The sequence below is a fragment of the Cervus canadensis genome, chromosome 19 (assembly GCF_019320065.1).
Source record: "Cervus canadensis isolate Bull #8, Minnesota chromosome 19, ASM1932006v1, whole genome shotgun sequence".
Lineage (NCBI taxonomy): Eukaryota > Metazoa > Chordata > Mammalia > Artiodactyla > Cervidae > Cervus > Cervus canadensis.
In genome coordinates, this window is record NC_057404.1 from 56498444 (window position 1) to 56515027 (window position 16584).

At 39.4% G+C, this 16584-nt stretch overlaps 2 protein-coding genes across 2 annotated transcripts; both read right to left on the reverse strand.

Moving 5' to 3' along the window:
- Positions 1 to 1087: 1087 nt before the first annotated feature.
- LOC122422137 (40S ribosomal protein S24-like) lies at positions 1088 to 5116 on the reverse strand. The gene is made up of 2 exons (XM_043438409.1): positions 4690 to 5116; positions 1088 to 1100 (listed from the first exon to the last, which is right to left on the reverse strand). Exon 1 carries the CDS (start codon positions 5099 to 5101, stop codon positions 4706 to 4708), a length of 396 nt encoding a protein of 131 aa, XP_043294344.1. The 5' UTR covers positions 5102 to 5116; the 3' UTR covers positions 1088 to 1100; positions 4690 to 4705.
- A 2536-nt stretch (positions 5117 to 7652) lies between these two features.
- On the reverse strand, positions 7653 to 11090 carry FABP2 (fatty acid binding protein 2). Its single transcript, XM_043438408.1, has 4 exons — positions 10985 to 11090; positions 9488 to 9660; positions 8351 to 8458; positions 7653 to 7983 (listed from the first exon to the last, which is right to left on the reverse strand). Exons 1-4 carry the CDS (start codon positions 11049 to 11051, stop codon positions 7933 to 7935), a joined length of 399 nt encoding a protein of 132 aa, XP_043294343.1. The 5' UTR covers positions 11052 to 11090; the 3' UTR covers positions 7653 to 7932.
- Positions 11091 to 16584: the final 5494 nt, after the last annotated feature.

Below are 16584 nucleotides of genomic sequence, written 5' to 3' on the forward strand. Positions count from 1 at the left end.
CTTCCCTCCATCCTTCCCCTTCCCTGTCGCCCGGCAACCATGGGTTCATTCTCTTAAGTCTGTGAGTCTCTTTCTCTTTTGTAAGTGAGTTCATTTGTATCATTTCTCTTTCGATTCCACATATAAACGATGGCATAGGATATTTCTCCTTCTCTGTCTGACTTTACTCAGTATGACACAGCATGAGTTGATTTTTGTGAAGCGTTTTGAAAAATGTCTGGCACATTGTAAACCCTGTGTTACCTAGTAGTGATAGTTGCATTGAAGTACATTTGAGTGAGTGCTATGTTTTACTGATAAAACATTCACTTACTTAAATTTGCAATTTTCTCTTTGAGTTTAGAGCCAATTTGTATTTTGAAAATTTTGTAGACCTTGGGGAAGTAGCCTTTACATGTACAGTTACAGTTGAAAATAAGGATGAAAAGAATGTCAACTGTAAATCAGGCCTCGTTAGAGTGCAGGAAAGGACGTATAAACAGAGAACTTAGCAAAAATAAACCAGTGGAAAATATAATTCAAGGTATTACATGTTTCTGTGAGAGCCTACACTACTTCTTTGTATTGCTTATCACTGTCATTTTTATTTGTTTAATGTCAGTCTTCAACCTGTAGATGGTACATTTCTGAGCTGGATTCACACCTCCTTGGGAACCAAATAGATCTGTCTTGTTTATATCTAAAACTCATATGTGCCACATGGTAGGTGCTTAATTCATATTTAAGAAATATGTTCTCTTGGCCAACCACGATCTGAGGAGGCTATAGTAAACAAGTTGTAGTTTTACTCACCATAAGCAAGAATTCATTATTTCCATCTCTAAGAACCTGTTACTTCACCTTCTTTTCTTCTATGTTTTTTGCTAGAACTCACTGTGATTCCTTTTACCTCATGTCCTCTGCTTTCTGTCTTTCCTCTATGCCTTTCTACTTCGGCGCATTGTCTGAGAGGAGGAAATTTTCCTCTACCCATTTTGGTTCTGGCTGGACTGAGAATTAAATTGACATGGGATAGGTTAGTAAGAGAAAGTCAAGCAAATTAAATAACTTGCGTACATAGAAGAGGGCTTCCCTGGTGGCTCAGATGGTAAAGAATCTGCCTGCGATGCAGGAGGCCCAGGTTCGATCCCTGGGTCTGAAAGATCCCCTGGAGAAGGGAATGGCTACCCAGTCCAGTATTCTTGCCTGGAGAATTCCATGGACTGAGGAGCTTAGTGGGCTACAGTCCATGGGGTCGCAAAGAGTCGGACATAACTGAGTGATTGACACTTTCACTTTTTCATACCTAGGAAAATGGAGTAACTTGCCAAAAATGGCCAGAACCTTCAGCTTAAATACCATCTTCAGCAAGAGATAAAAGAGGATGTTGGAACTTAAAAGGGGGAGTAAGGCAGTTCTCAAGATGAAAAAGCAAATGTTTGATAAACAAATGTTTGCTGGCCACGCAGAGAAAATGAGACATTGAGTGGCCCCTGATCTCTAGGCCCCACGGAATTTCCCCCTTCATACCTAGCCCATATTCTTTGCAGATATTCCTGGTGATACCTCTATTTTGGGAATAAGCCCTTTATTTAAATATTTTAGGCAGCCAAGAGGAAAGTAGAAAGAAAGACTTTCTACATCTTCTGTTTCTTAAAAATTATCGACCTAAATTAATCATTATGCCAAAGAGATATATTTTGGGGGTGGCAAACTTCGTTCCCCTCCACCATCCATTGTTACTAGCTGGTGACTTTCGTGTGTAAGTCAGATGTTGCGTGTATTTAAGTCAGTTTAACTAGTTAGAATTACTGGTCTTAGACAAAGTTCTCATAGACTGTTCTCAGGTGTATAGATTGACTGCTCTTGGAGCAAGTGGCCTAACCTCGTACGACCTAGGTAGGGTTGATCTAGTTCAGAATAAGGTTATCTGTGTACAGAAACAGCTCAGGCTGTTTCCTTCAATAGAGAGTCTGTGTGTAAGGACTCGGGATACTGGGTGGGAAAGGCTGGCTTGCTAAGGCTGAGACTGTTCGGCATGTTCCATTTAGTCACTCCTTTGCAGTTCCTAATGTTTACTGAGTGTTAAAGGGATATAGTGGGGGTAGGGGTGTAGATATAAGACTCTATCTTCACCCCCATGGAGGTCACAGACTAAAGGAGACAGACAAGCAAACTGAATACAGAAAAACGGTATATTAGTGAGCATGTCATGCTGAGGGAGCGCAGAATGAACACTCAATGGCGACTGGAAGTGTGGAACGAGACCCATCCTCACTCAGGTTTTTCTGTCCCCAGGATGTGTTAAAGAGAAGAAGTTCAGTGCCACATTTATATCCTTTGATGTCCTTGTTATCTTGAGGTCTTGTTTAAAAAAATTACCCAAAACAAAACAAGAAATGGCATTAAGTAAAGACTTCTCTCCCTAAAGGACTCTTGTCTCTGAGTGAAAAGAGAGTATTGTTTGGCGCTCAGATATCTTCTCCAGTCAGTGCAGTGAGTATGTCTGAATTGTTTGAAAAGAACCAGTTCCCCCTCCTGTCGTCTGAGGGGTGTGGCCCTAATGCTGGGCGGAGACCCTGGGAGAACTCCCTCACCCCCCTTTAGACGTCTGCCTCTCCTCCCCCTGCACGGGGTCCTAAGCACTAATCCCTGGATAATATTTGAGTTCCCTCTTTTCTTCCTGGTAATCTGGAAGGGAGGACTTCGGGAACCCTTTCATCTGGTGGGATTCTCAGTGGGGATGCTTATGGATGAGAGACGCCCCCTGGAACACTGTGACTATTGATTTGTTCCAGGGCTCCTCACTTTCTTCATCTTCTATCACTGCGTTGCTTACTCTTTTTTTCCAGTTAATTGTTCAGTAATGCCTGTTCCAGCCAGTAGCCTGAACGTGGGTCATTGGGTCTGAATATCACCCTGTGTATTAGCACAGACTGAATGAAAGCATAACCCTACCCCTAAGTGACCATCCAGTTTTGAAGATGATAATATTCTGGGTATTCTGATTCAGACCCAGAAGTAACCTGAGAATTTGAATCAGTTTGATGGCATTGTTAATGATCAGTGCTGTTCATCATTGAATACTTGCTACTAGTACTTTTTAAAAATTTTAAAAATCATTTCTAGTTGAGCAGATGAAAGCAGCCTTAGGGAATTGTTCAGGAAGACAGAAAAGGGGTCTTCATATTACTTGTGATTATTTTGGAAGTTGAAACTGAGGAAAGCACTTAATAATTATTACAAACTACACAGTATAGTATGTCAGATTTTTCTGGAACACCCTGTAGGTGCTGAAATGTGAAGACTTTATATTGGAAATCTTTGAAAGAATTCATGTCATTGGCCACCAGAGGGCAGTCTTGTGCTGTAGTTTAGAGGAAGCAAGGAGCAGAAGGTAAAGAAACAGTTCAGAGTACAGTTTACCCTTGAACAACACAGGTTTGACCTACGTGGATTTACTTACACATGGAATTCTTTTTCAATAAATACATACTATGTATGATCGGTTGGTTGAGTTCGTGGAGCAGTGCATATGCAGGGCCGACTGTAAAGTAATACTTGGATTTTCAGCTAGGAGGTGGGTGGCGCCTCTGACCCCTGCTGTTGTTCAGGGGGTCAGCTGTACTTGGAAGAGTTCATCCATCATCACCCTTCCCTGTTGATCCCCTCAAAACCCCCTCCCACTTCTGTTCTGCCCCAGACAACTATCTCACCCACCAGGGGTGTCTTGCTGCCAGTCTCTAATTAATGACAGAAAAATATCTCACTTATTCATACTCCACTCCTAGCGACAGGACTGACCACATAATTTGCAGGTCTCACTATAAAATGAAAATGGAGATCTCGTCGTTCAAACTTCATTGAGGATCTTGAGACTCTCGCAGCAGAGCATTCAGTGAAGCACCCAGCCTTCCTGGGCCTGCACAGGTCACATAGCCATGAAGCCAGCCAGGCCTAAGATGTCTTCCTCTCACCACCTCACCCTCTGTCCTTGCAACACGTCCCTGTGATGCATGCCAGGGGGGCTATTTAGGGTAGAGTCCCTGACTGTTTTTCAGAAACAGCATCTCAGGACTGTGTCTTAGCACTGGAGGTCTAGTTAGCTCATTGTAAAGATGATTGAACTAAATTCCGACGAGATGAAACGACTGGCCCCAAGTCCCCATCTAGTAGTTGCAGCTTGAACCAGAACTGAGAGCTCTCATCTGCCAGCCGGGGGCCATCTACAACACAAGTCTCGTGATGGCCATGTTAAGAAAAGAATTCTCTTGTCTCCCCCAGCCAGACTTTGCTCTGTTTTCGCTGCAAGAGAAGGGCACAGGGGCATATTATTTGGTAAACATTTATTGTGTACCAGTTATGTGCTGAGTACTCTGCTAGATGTTTTCTGTATAATACCGCAGTTGATTCCACATCAGAAAATCATTGCTACTTTCCCTGTTTTTCAAGTGAGAAAAATTAAGGCTCAGTCAGTAAAAATTAGTCAGTAATGGGAAAGATAAGAGTGTGGGTAAGTATATGTGATTCTAAAACCCATTCCCTTTCTGCCACATCATTCCTGAGTTCTAGGAAGGCTGAGTCAGCCTCTATTTCCTGAACATTGGTCTCATTTTTTATAATCTCTAGATGACCTTGGGGACTTTTTTTTTTTTGTAAAAGGTCTTAGTTTATTCTTTCATGAAAAATCTGCACAAGCGTCACAGATACAGTCACTGCAGAATCTTTACTCCTTTTTGCCAGCACCACCATTGGCCTTTGCAGTCCCCCTGACTTTCTTCATTCTGTTCTTGCGTTCCTTTCGCTGTTTTCTTGAGGTCTTTTTCTTCTCATACAGGCCATGTCTTGCAAGCCTGTGTTTGGGCTCATTCTTCTTCGTGTAATCCAAGGAATCGTAAATCATGCCGAAGCCAGTTGTCTTGCTGCCACCAAAATGGGTTCTGAATCCAAATACAAAGATGACATCTGGTGTGGTCTTGTACATTTTGGCCAGTTTTTCCTGGATTTCTGTTTTAGGTACTGTTGCCTTTCGAGGGTGAAGAACATCAATGACCATTTGTTTCCGCTGAAGCAGTCGGTTGGTCATGAACGTCCTAGTCCAGACAGTTACTGTGTGGTTCATGATGGTGGCTGATCTTCAGGCAGCCGGGGAGGAAAACGACCTTGGGGACTCTTACAAGGTAATCTGTGTTCTTCAGATTTACAGGCCTGCTCCTGCCTTAAGGCCTTTGTTCTAGAGTATTTCCTCCACTTGAAACATTCTTCCCCCAGATAGTCCATGAAAAGGAACACATGGCAGATAGGTAATAAGGGGATCTGATCACCGAGGGTTTATAGGTCATTTTAGGACATTGGCTTTTTCTGTAAAAGAAATGGGAGACATTGCAGTATTTTGTGCAGAGGAGTGACCTCATCTGATTTTGATTTTTAAAGGATCATTCTGACTGCTGTGTTGAAAAAGGCTTTTTAGGGATTATTATAGTAATCAGGGGAAAGATTAGTGGTGACCAGGGTGATAGCAATGGAAGTGATGGGAAGTGATCGGCTTCTGGATTTATATATGTATGTGTTAAACATTTTAACCTTTTGTTATGGAAAGTGTCAAATACATTCAGAAGTAGGGAGATAAGTTTAATGAATTGCCCTGTTCCTGCTAGGTACCCAGTGGACCTGTCAGATGTCAGCATGCCAGGTAGGTAATAGGAGATTGTTTTAAACAGCTGCAACAATTGTCAGCTGTGACCAACCTCATTTCTTCTATACTACTCCCCACTACCTCCCCAATCGATTGAGGAGGAAGCGGTTTGAAGGGAACCCTGAGTGCCATATTCCATGTGTAAATTTTCAGCTTTTACCACCCAGCTGCTCCTGTAATAACTGCTCCCGTATTCTGCAGTTTACCCTGCGGCTCTTGCTTGCTCATAGCTTCTCGTACTCATGGGTTTTACTTAACGTCTGCCCTCTTTGTCCTCTTGAAACCTTTTTCCTTCTACCAGTCATTGTGTATTTCTGAAATTCATTCTAGGTTCACTTTGTTGTTCGTTCTGCACAGAGTTCGTCAACTGGCCAGACTGGGTTAGAGAGGCCGCTGTTGGGTCAGACACCCGCTCTCGGTCCTTTCAGTTGGCATGATATCAAGGTCAGTTTCCCAGAGAGAGGTTATGACAATGGCAGTCACTTAGCAAACGACACGCTCCTCTCCAGTACTAATAAATAGTGGAGATTTAGTGCTAAGAAAGGATATAAATTATTAAAAAAAAAAAGTGAGCCTGCAATAAGGCTAGAAATAGATAGGTGCCTAACCACTTAATTGCCATTATTTTACAGTCTGACCTGACTCCTTTGGAGTGCTATTCTTGGGTGCCATGAAGGAATTAAGGGTTTTTTTTTTCTTTAAGATATATTTCTTTGTAATAGGCTGAGTAATAGCATAGATGATAATGTACTGAGTCAAGACCTACATTTAATTCCTGTGTTACTTATGGACTCTCTGCAACATTAGACAAATGAATAAACTTCTCCATAGCACAGATTTTCCACTGTCAGATGAGATTAATACCTGCCCTTTTCCTCCTTCACATATGTAGACAAGATCCGAGAGGTGGAAGCACTTTGAACCTTTATTTCTAGAAAGTGTGTGAAAAATCTAAGTAATTACTGTTTTCAATGTGAAGATTTTAATAAAGTTATAAAATGAACAGTGGATTTAAGTTCTTGTTTTTGTGAAAGATTATATTTAATCTGTTCATCTTCAACATGTACACAAACATTTTTCTTTCTACATTGTAATGTATCTGCCACGTTTATATACAACTTAGAACAGTACCTGGAACTTGGTAAGAACTATATACATGTTAGCTATTACCTTCATCAGTGTGAAAAATGGTCAAAACAAAAGTCCATTGAGCCAAATGCTAAAAAAATTTACCACCTCTGCGCCCTGTATACACACCAACCTAAAATGCAATTGGTTGAAATACATAAAATAGTATATTATGTGAGTATATGAGTAAAAGAAAACTTTGGGGGGCCCAGAAGAACTGTCACTGTATGTGTTTATGAATAAAAGAGGAGGGATGACACTTGAATATGACACTTTTGGTGCCTGATAGTCCACTTGTTCTCAGACTGGTTAGTGTACCTGCTGCATCAGAATCACTTGGAAGTTCTCTAAAATCCCTGGTTCTGTTTTCTGATTCTGATCTAATAGGATAATGGTAGAGATTAAGCATGCAAACAGTTAAGTTTCTCAGATGATCCTGAGACTTACACAGGTCTGGGAATCACTGCAATGTAGAAAAATAAAATGCACTTCTTTACCTTAGCACGTCATTTATTTCCTGTCGTTTTATTCAGAGTGGTATGTATGTATGGAGAAATAAACAAATCCACGGCCAGAGAAGAAGATGGAGGATCTCTATTAAAATCAGAATCGTGATTATCTCTGGCTTAAATATTTATTTTACATTTGTTTTTCTTAGTTCTAAAGTTTCTGGTTAAGTACGTATTATTTTTATAATAAATGTTACTAAGGGAAATACTTACAACCAGTACAAGATTATAAAGACCCCCATGCAATATATGTCTTTAATTTACCAAATGTGGGGAAAAACCCAAAGTAGTCTATATATGTCACATAGCCTTTTTTCTTTTTAAAAGAGAGACTACTTTTGAAGCAATGTGGAACAATATTTATTCATATGTTTTTAAAAATGTCACATTCTTTTAGAACACCAGTAAATGTACATCTTAGAAAGTGGAAAACAAGTTAAATCCTAATTAGCTTTTACGTGTTTTTCTTTGGTGAGACTGGAAATATAAGCCATTGACCAATGCTTATAAATGATCTAATCAATCAGCAACTTTATACCAGATGAGGAGAGGAAAGCATTTCTGGTTCAATATAGATTTTCCATCTAATCTGTGTTCTGGGCAGTGCTCCAGGAACAGTGCTCATTCCTTTTTGAAAATCCTCTTGGCTTCCACACCTTCATATGTGTAAGTCTGAAAGGTGTTCACAAACATAGAAGAATTTGCCGTTAAGATTAAAGGCTCAATTAAGAAAAATATTAGTAGTATTTAGCTTCAAAATGTATTTTTTTTCTTGTACTTGATAGCCACATTTTATACAGAAAAAGGAGACATTCATTTAAAAATGTGTTGGTTTGTAGTCACATTTTCAGTTAAAATAGGCTCAATGTGTTGATGTATGTAAGTTCTCTTCAAATAGGCATCAGAAAATACCTATACTTTAAAGCTCAGTAAGATTTATGAGAAAAGTAATAGTCTGTTTATTGATGATTTGACTCAGCAACCCCCCAGATAAAAATCATTGCTATGTAATTATTTTTGTCTTTGGAAAATAACTCACCTGGACCATTTCGCCACCTATAATTTCTCGGACAGTATTTAGTTCATTTCCGTTGTCCAACCGTTTAAATTTTCCGACAAGTTTATCTCCCTCCAGGGTCCAAGCCCCCTGTGTAAGATTTCAAAATAATAATAATAAAAAAAATTTTTTAAGGGTCTTACATGTGTCAGGGTCTGCTCTGAGGCCTATAGATCTACTTCTTCAAACTTCACTGTAACCCTATGAAGTAAATATGTTTATCTCCATTGCACAGATGAGAAAACTGAAATGCAGTAATTAAAGTCACAAAGCCAAGCTTGCACCTGGGTTACCGGGGTGCTAGAGTACACGCGGTAACCATCTCGCTCCGTAGTTTCCAAATGCTGAATTGTAAGGCAGATAATCGGGACTTCTCTACTAAGTCTTTCACATTAAAAAGAGTGTTCTAAGTTTAGTCATGGTTCATATTAGTTTCACAGAGACGTTAACAAGCTTGTGATTATTTTAATTTATGTAATTGTAGTAACAGTTGAAACACAACCATAATTGATAAAATATTTGACAGATTAATTGTCATTGCAAACATGTTTAATTTAACCAGAAAAAGTTCTAAGTGGAAACAAGTTTTTTTAAAAATCAGTTGAAAAATGTGACCCCGTTTTATATCTTAAATAGTAAAAAGTGAATTCCCAGTGACCTACATTGTAACATTGGACCTTTCTGTTTGGTCATACATTCATTCACTAATTTATTCATTTATTTTATCATTTCAATTACATGTCTATCGTCTTTAAGTTAGATAGCCCTAGAAGCTTTTATTGCTGTCAGATATGTTGAAAACACTGAAATTTTCTTTATGAATAGGTGTATACTCAGTCATTCAAAGGATATTTTTCTAATATCTTATTATCTAGATATTATCTAATATCTATATCTTGTTGTTTAATCCAGGTTCTTTATAGATACCTATGAAAATCAAAACATTATTTTTAAATACTCTGCTAACTTGTATGATGTTTAATATGGATAAACTCCATTGACTGCTTCAGTAAATGAAGGAGACCTACATTCATTAAGCCATCCAGTGGAAGAAAACTAAGATTATTTTTGTAGTATGCAGAAAAATCAGGAATGCTTTGCTTATAAAAAATTTCTTACACTGAGTTCAGTTCCATCTGCGAGGCTGTAATTAAAAGTGACACCAAGCTCAAAAATAATTTCGATGCTTCGAAAAGTGCTTGATTCTTTGACTGTGAATTTATTTCCTTCTTGTGTGATTATCAGTTTCAAATTATCATGAGCTGCAAGCTTCCTTTTCACCACATTAATACCTGCAAAGGGAAGGAGGTTGGAGGAGATAAAGTCAGAATGCCATGGAAAGTGCTACTTTTCCAATTTCTGTTGTAACTAGTTAATTAACCAGTTAATATTTTGTGGGTGAAGAGAAATACTTGATCATATTGCCTTTGCACAGGAGCATTCAGATTGCTTCTGTAGAAAAAGTTCAAGCTCCATCATATCAAACTATTTTTCTAAAACTTAAAAAAATTAAATGAAGCATAGAATTGTAGAATCTTAGAACTGACTAATTATTTAAAAAATTATAAATATTTTTGTTTCAATGTTAAGTAAGTCAAATTCCGGGATATCAAATGAAGGATTAAGAAAGTACATTTATATATTTATAAGGATATACTACTTTAATTCCACATGTCTGGTACACTTTCTTTTTTAATGTCCCTTTACTTTCCATGGCTTTAAAATTTTGAATTTCATAATTCTCTTTGCTTATTGTGGTATTTCTATCATAGAAGTGAGAAAATTCCCAAATATTACAGTCAAATTCATTGCTATAAGAATCTACAAATTCCATAAATTTGAACTTGGAATCCCTAAACTACAGGATATAATTGATGCAGATTCTTATTTTTAGGGAATGACAAATCTTTTTGCTCATAGTGTTCAGTGTATGGGCTGCCAGAGTATTGATGTAGATATTAAAATCTTAAATTAAAACTTCTGGAGAAACTACATGCCGTCATGAGATTATTCCAAAACTGCTGTAAGTCAGAGGAAGAGAATTAAGTCTCATTTGTTTTCATTGCTCTATTATATGGCCTTTGCTTTTCCATCCCCTAGAATTTAATATTTTAAAGTATAAAAGTTTGGAGAAGGAAATGGCAACCCACTCCAGTATTCTTGCCTGGAGAATCCCATGGACAGAGGAACCTGGCAAGATACATTCCATGGGGTTACAACAGTCAGACATGACTTAGCAACGAAACAACCACCACAATAAACTAGTAACATAAAAGAAAAAAAAAGTATAAAAGTTATCATTATGCTCTGCCATATTTTACTTTCTAAACAAACAAAAAACTATCAATTTTCAGTCACCACTTAACATAAATGAAACATATCTGAATGTTTTTTGTGTTTTAGAGAATAGTGCCCAAGAATTTTTTCTTCCACTGGTGAGAGTGTATTCTTTCTAATGTAAGAAGTGAGAATGTGGTTTTCCCTACTCTGAACCAGCACCCATTCTTGATCCTCACCAGCACGACAGGTGCCATTGCCTAAGCCTTGAGGTTTAGAAGGAGTTAAAGATGTCTGTGAAAAACAAAAGAACAAGCCGTGAAAGTATTAAGCACTTACCCATTTTTTCCATGAACTTTTCATAGTTCTCATTTCGGTCTACCTTCCAAGTACCATCAAACGCCATGGTCTCCAATTAATTCAGCCTCTGAGCAATCAGAGATTCAGGTCTGTCCTTAGGAGAGAATTTATTCTATTTCTTATCTTAGAGCCAGCTTCATATTGTGATGTGGAAGTTTAAAGTTCAAGAGGTCACTTGACTTCATTAGTGCCAAACCTTCTAGTTTCTATAAATTTCTTAGCTCCCCTTCTGAAATTCAACTGCAATAAACATGATAAGCATACATATTCTATCTTAAACTATGACTTATGGGTACAGTTATTTCAAGAGTTAGAATGCATACTATATGAAGATAGTTTTTCTGCTTACAAGTTCAAAGTGCACACTTTGTCAGATGTAGCATAATTTAATAGGTTCTGGAAAATGAGTCTATTAATGACCTATCCCTTTTTTATAATAGCAATTACCTTGTAACTAATGTAAGACTTCATGATCAAATACAGCTGAAAAGTTGATGTTAATAGGATATTGAGACTGGAATTTTATTTATTTTTCTAATACGTCCTTTTGCATTGTGTTTTTGGGTTTCCAGGACTTTGGGTAAATATCCTGGCGCCTGGTACAGTGCATGACACAACAATAGGGACCCATTATATTTTTGTTTTGGTCTTAAATGATGGTAGGCCACTGAGAAAAATTTCAAGAGGTAGAAACGTGGATGGATGTCATGAAAATTTCCATAAATCAAAGAATTTTTAGACATCTGCCACGTGCAGAAAAAACAAAAGCCAGATGTCAGCTGTGCCATTAACTAAAACCATTCCTGTATTTACTCTCCCAATACTCAAACCACTTTGATAGTTGGTTAAGAAAATCCTTGTTTTTCTACTCTCTATTAGTAAGTCACCTAAAGTGTGTTTATTTAGGTAGTTTTTGACACATACTAGTGATTAACCTGGGACCAGATAGGACTTGGATTTGCCTATTAAGATCAGCGTAATGCTTTAGCTCCCTTTGGAAATACAACTTGCCTCTCTGTGATCTCACAGCAACTGAAATAAAACTGCCTGACTCCGGAAAGTGGGGAGGGAAAAACTAGGATGGCTTCTTACCATTGTTCATCTAACAGTGCCCTTTATCTCATGGCTACCTTGAGCTTCCCAGGAAGAGCAGAGTAAGATTAGATGAGGGCAAATAGCACTTGGACTCATGCAGACCTGCTAACAAATGGCCATGTTAAACTTTCATCTTCCATTTATCAATAGCAGTAATCTAATTTAAAATCAGTTAGGAATCCCTGTTATCTCTATAGCGTGGAGTCATTGCCATTTTAAAAAATGATTAGATGGAATTTTTAACATTACCCGTTTCCCTGCAGCTTCCAAACTCTGTATCCCCCGTTTCTTACCGCTTACCTGGACCCCATCTGGAAAAGGTTGTGCAGAACCAGTGACCAGTTTCCCTTATGCACCTCTCATACTGATGATGCCGTTGGGCCAGTCAGCTGAGGGCCGACTCAGTCCTTTATTTTCTTCTTTGATAATACTAGAAGATTTAGGGTCCTGCTTCTGCAGCTTGGGAAAGTGGGTGGGTTAGGTGTGCTTGGGGTGGGGGGTGGCGGGCGGTACTGATGCTATAGAGGTTGATGCTATCTGGACTCCACAGTCCACATCAGCCACTGAGTTGTGCGAAAGTAGTGGACATCAGCAGAAGCTCCTGTTCATCCCTGTCCCATTCCTCCAGGAGAAGGTACAAACCACACTCCTTAACGTGGTTTCTGAAGCCCCTTCTTATGTCTTGGGTCTCCTGTCATTCCTTACTGTGGACTCTGAGGTTTAATGCATCGAGCTTCTTGCACTCCTCAGTCTTGTGAACGTGCCCGCTTTCTGTTGCTTCAGGTCGTACCTTGGTTGCTGGGTGCTCCAGGAAACATTTCCTGAACCACAAAGATTGGGTCAGGTGGGTCCACTTCTTTCAAGTGCAGTGACCTTCTAAGAGTCTCAGCATAGCTCGTAAGAGACAAAAGCAGTTGATGCCTGACCATCATTTGTATCATCATGAAGTACAGAGAGCGATATCATGATGAGGGACAATATGATGCTTCAAGCTCATTTACAAGGAATGGCTTTCTAGAGATCACAGAAACCCTTTTACCCTGTTGTAAAGCCGAAGGGAAAGTTCTTCTGTTTTTTAAAATATATATCACTTATGGGAAACAGCATTTTCAGAATTTCTGAACCCTGCTTTTCAGTGCCAAGTTATTTAACTTTTTCATGTCAGAGAAAGGTAGTGGTCTCTCTGAGGGCCCTGTAAGAGAAGGATTTGGGGGACAGATGTAAGGAGCAACAGAAAAGTCTTAAGGCTGCTGTCCAGTTCCTAGCAGTGAATGGGAAATGAGGGAGAATTCTGAAGTTTGCCTACAGAGTTTACTTCATTCTGTTTTAACCATAAGCCTCTAAATTTTAGAAATACTAAGACCTTTTAAATTATGTTTTAGGATTTTGTGCATGAGATTGCTGGCTGATTTTATTCCAAAAAAGGCTATAGAGTTACAGCAGCGTACAGGGAAATATCTACCAAATAATGGTGAGTGCAGCCTGCTAGTTGTCATTAATAACAAGGCAGCCAGTTTTTAAATTTTAATTGGAGGCTAATTACTTTAAATATTGTGGTGGTTTTTTGCCATACATTGACACGAATCAGCCATGGGTATACATGTGTCCCCATCCTGAACCCCGTCCCACCTCCCTCCCCATCCCATGGCTGATTCATGTCAATATATGGCAGGGTCCTCCCACTGCACCCGCCCTGAGCACCCTGCCTCATGCATCGAACCTGGACTGGCAGTCTGTTTCACATATGGTAATATACATGTTTCAGTGCTATTTGCTCAAATCATCCGACCTTCGCCTTCTGCCAGAGAGTCCAAAAGTCTGTTCTTTACATCTGTGTCTCTTTTGCTATCTCACATACAGGATTATCATTACCATCTTTCTAAATTCCATATATATATGCATTAGTATACTGCATTGGTCTTTATCTTTCTGGTTTACTTCACTCTGTATAATGGGCTCCAGTTTCATCCATCTCATTAGGACTGATTCAAATGAATTCTTTTTAATGGCTGAGTAATATTCCATTGTGTATATGTACCACAGCTTTCTTATCCATTCATCTGCTGATGGGCATCAAGGTTGCTTCCATGTCCTGGCTATTATAAACAGTTCTGCGATGAACATTGGGGTGCACGTGTCTCTTTCAATCCTGGTTTCCTTGGTGTGTATGCCCAGGAGTGGGATTGCTGGGTCATATGGCAGTTCTATTTCCAGTTTTTTTAAGAAATCTCCACACTGTTCTCCATAGCGGCTGTACTAGTTTGCATTCCCACCAACAGCGTAAGAGGGTTCCCTTTTCTCCACACCCTCTCAGCATTTATTGTTTGTAGACTTTTGGATAGCAGCCATTCCAACTGGCGTGAGACGGTACCTCATTGTGGTTTTGATTTGCATTTCTCTGGTAATGAGTGATGTTGAGCATCTTTTCATGTGTTTGTTAGTAAGGCAGCCATTTTATAGGATCCACATGTGTTGGTTGAATGATGTTGCGAGAAGGATTTATGACTGCGTCTTCTGCCTTATATGATTATTTTTGATATTTATGTATCTGGCTGTGCCGGGTCTCGGTTGTGGCATGCTGGATCATTGGTTGTGGCACTCGGGGTCTTTAGATGTGGCGTGTGGGGTCTAGTTCGCTGACCAGGGATCAAACCCAGGCCCCCTGCATTGGGAGCATGAAGTCTTAACCCCTGGACCACCAGGGAAGTCTCTGCCTTATCTTCTTTAATCTGGGTCTGTTCACCCAAATAATGAGTCTCCCTCCAGAAGTTTGAATGAGAAGTTGTCATTTCCTGTGCCCCTTATACCACAGTCAGAGGAAGATGGGTTTGCATTATCTCAGCTCCCCATTCCCACATCCATTATGTGTCTGCCATTTTTTTTTCTTTTTTAGTTCTACCAGTTTATTGCTACCAACCCATCTCCCTCTACTCTCGTGCATGTGTACTCAATCATGTAACCCCATGGACTACAGCCTGTCAGGCTCCTCTGTCCATGGACTTTTCCAGGCAAGAATGCTGGGGTGGGTTGCCATTTCCTTCTCCTTTAAGGAAATCTTTTCCTTTGAGACCATTTCCATTTGGCTGTCAGCTTCTAACCGACTTGATCATCATTATCTACCATCTAACCCATCTTATCATCATCTACCGTCTGTCCCCATTTATCACTGTTATCTACCATCTATCACAGAGAATCATGGCACCGGGCTCACCATCATCTCATTGTCCTGCTGTGTCTTGCCATCGTCCTGGGTGAGCTCAGAGTCCATGTGGATAAGATGCTTGTCGCTCTGGCCTCATGGTGCACTAATCTCCTAATCTCTAGTAACCTTTAGCTTTCCTACACTTTATCCTACATCCAGGGCTGCAGCCTGTGATTTGTCACGACTGGAGATTTTCCCTCTGTGAAATTAGCATGCCGCTCTGTGTTCACAGATTTTCATCTGCTTGGCTCCTTCATTTTCTTCACACATCAGTTCTTAGCTTGACGAGAACTTCAGTTATTTCCTCTATTTTCCCCAGTTTGGAGCCGCCTCCTGGTTTCTTTACATCCTCTATCCAGTCGATACATGTTGCCAATAAAATACTTCCTTTGCTGTCCCAAGTGCTATTTCACATGCATGGTTTCTAGTTTCAGCTGAATCATACCCTGCCTGGCAAGACTTTTGTATACCCCAAAATAAAGAATAAAATGGCAAGCAATAATTCACTCAATTTATGTGTTCTCATTTTCAGTATTACCTGTTACTACTTTATTTACTTCTATAAATTCTTCACCCACCTATTCACTCAACATATATTGGAATTCTCATTATGACCTAGGCACTGGGCTAAATAAGAATCATGAACACATAGAGTTTCAGTCAAGAGAAAGCAAGGCTTGAATAGTTTGGTACCTGCAAAGATTTATTTTCCTATATGTATGTCTTCATTTTATATTTATTTGGCTGAGGTGGTATCTTTTCTCCTTCACATTATGATAATCCAGTTTCTCTCATCTTAAGAAATGAAAAGAACTCTCTGTGGATTCTGTTGGCATTTCTATAACCTGCTCAGTCTTGTTCCTTCCCCCTTATAGGCAGTCTTCTTGGAAAAGTGATCTGTACTGTCTCCACATCCTTACCTTCTATTAGAGCCTCAGTCTGCTACAGTGGAGCTTTCATATCCACCCCTCCACTGAAACTACTCATTAAGTTGGCTTATGAATTATTTTGCTGCCAAATCCAATACACTTGCCTTGGCCCTTATTTTATGTCATTACAGCATTCTAGACCATGGCCTCCTCCGTTTTTGAGGTTTCTCCTTTTCTTCTCTTGACTTTATTCTCTCTTCATGTTCCTCTTCTCTAAGTGTCCTTTTCAGGCTCTTTCATGGGCAACTCTACCTCAACCAACATTTTACGTTTCGAAGTTGCATCTTAGGATCTCTTTGTTTTTGCCATTCCCATGTCTTCAGTTTCCATCTGTGTGACTGAAATTTTAAGAT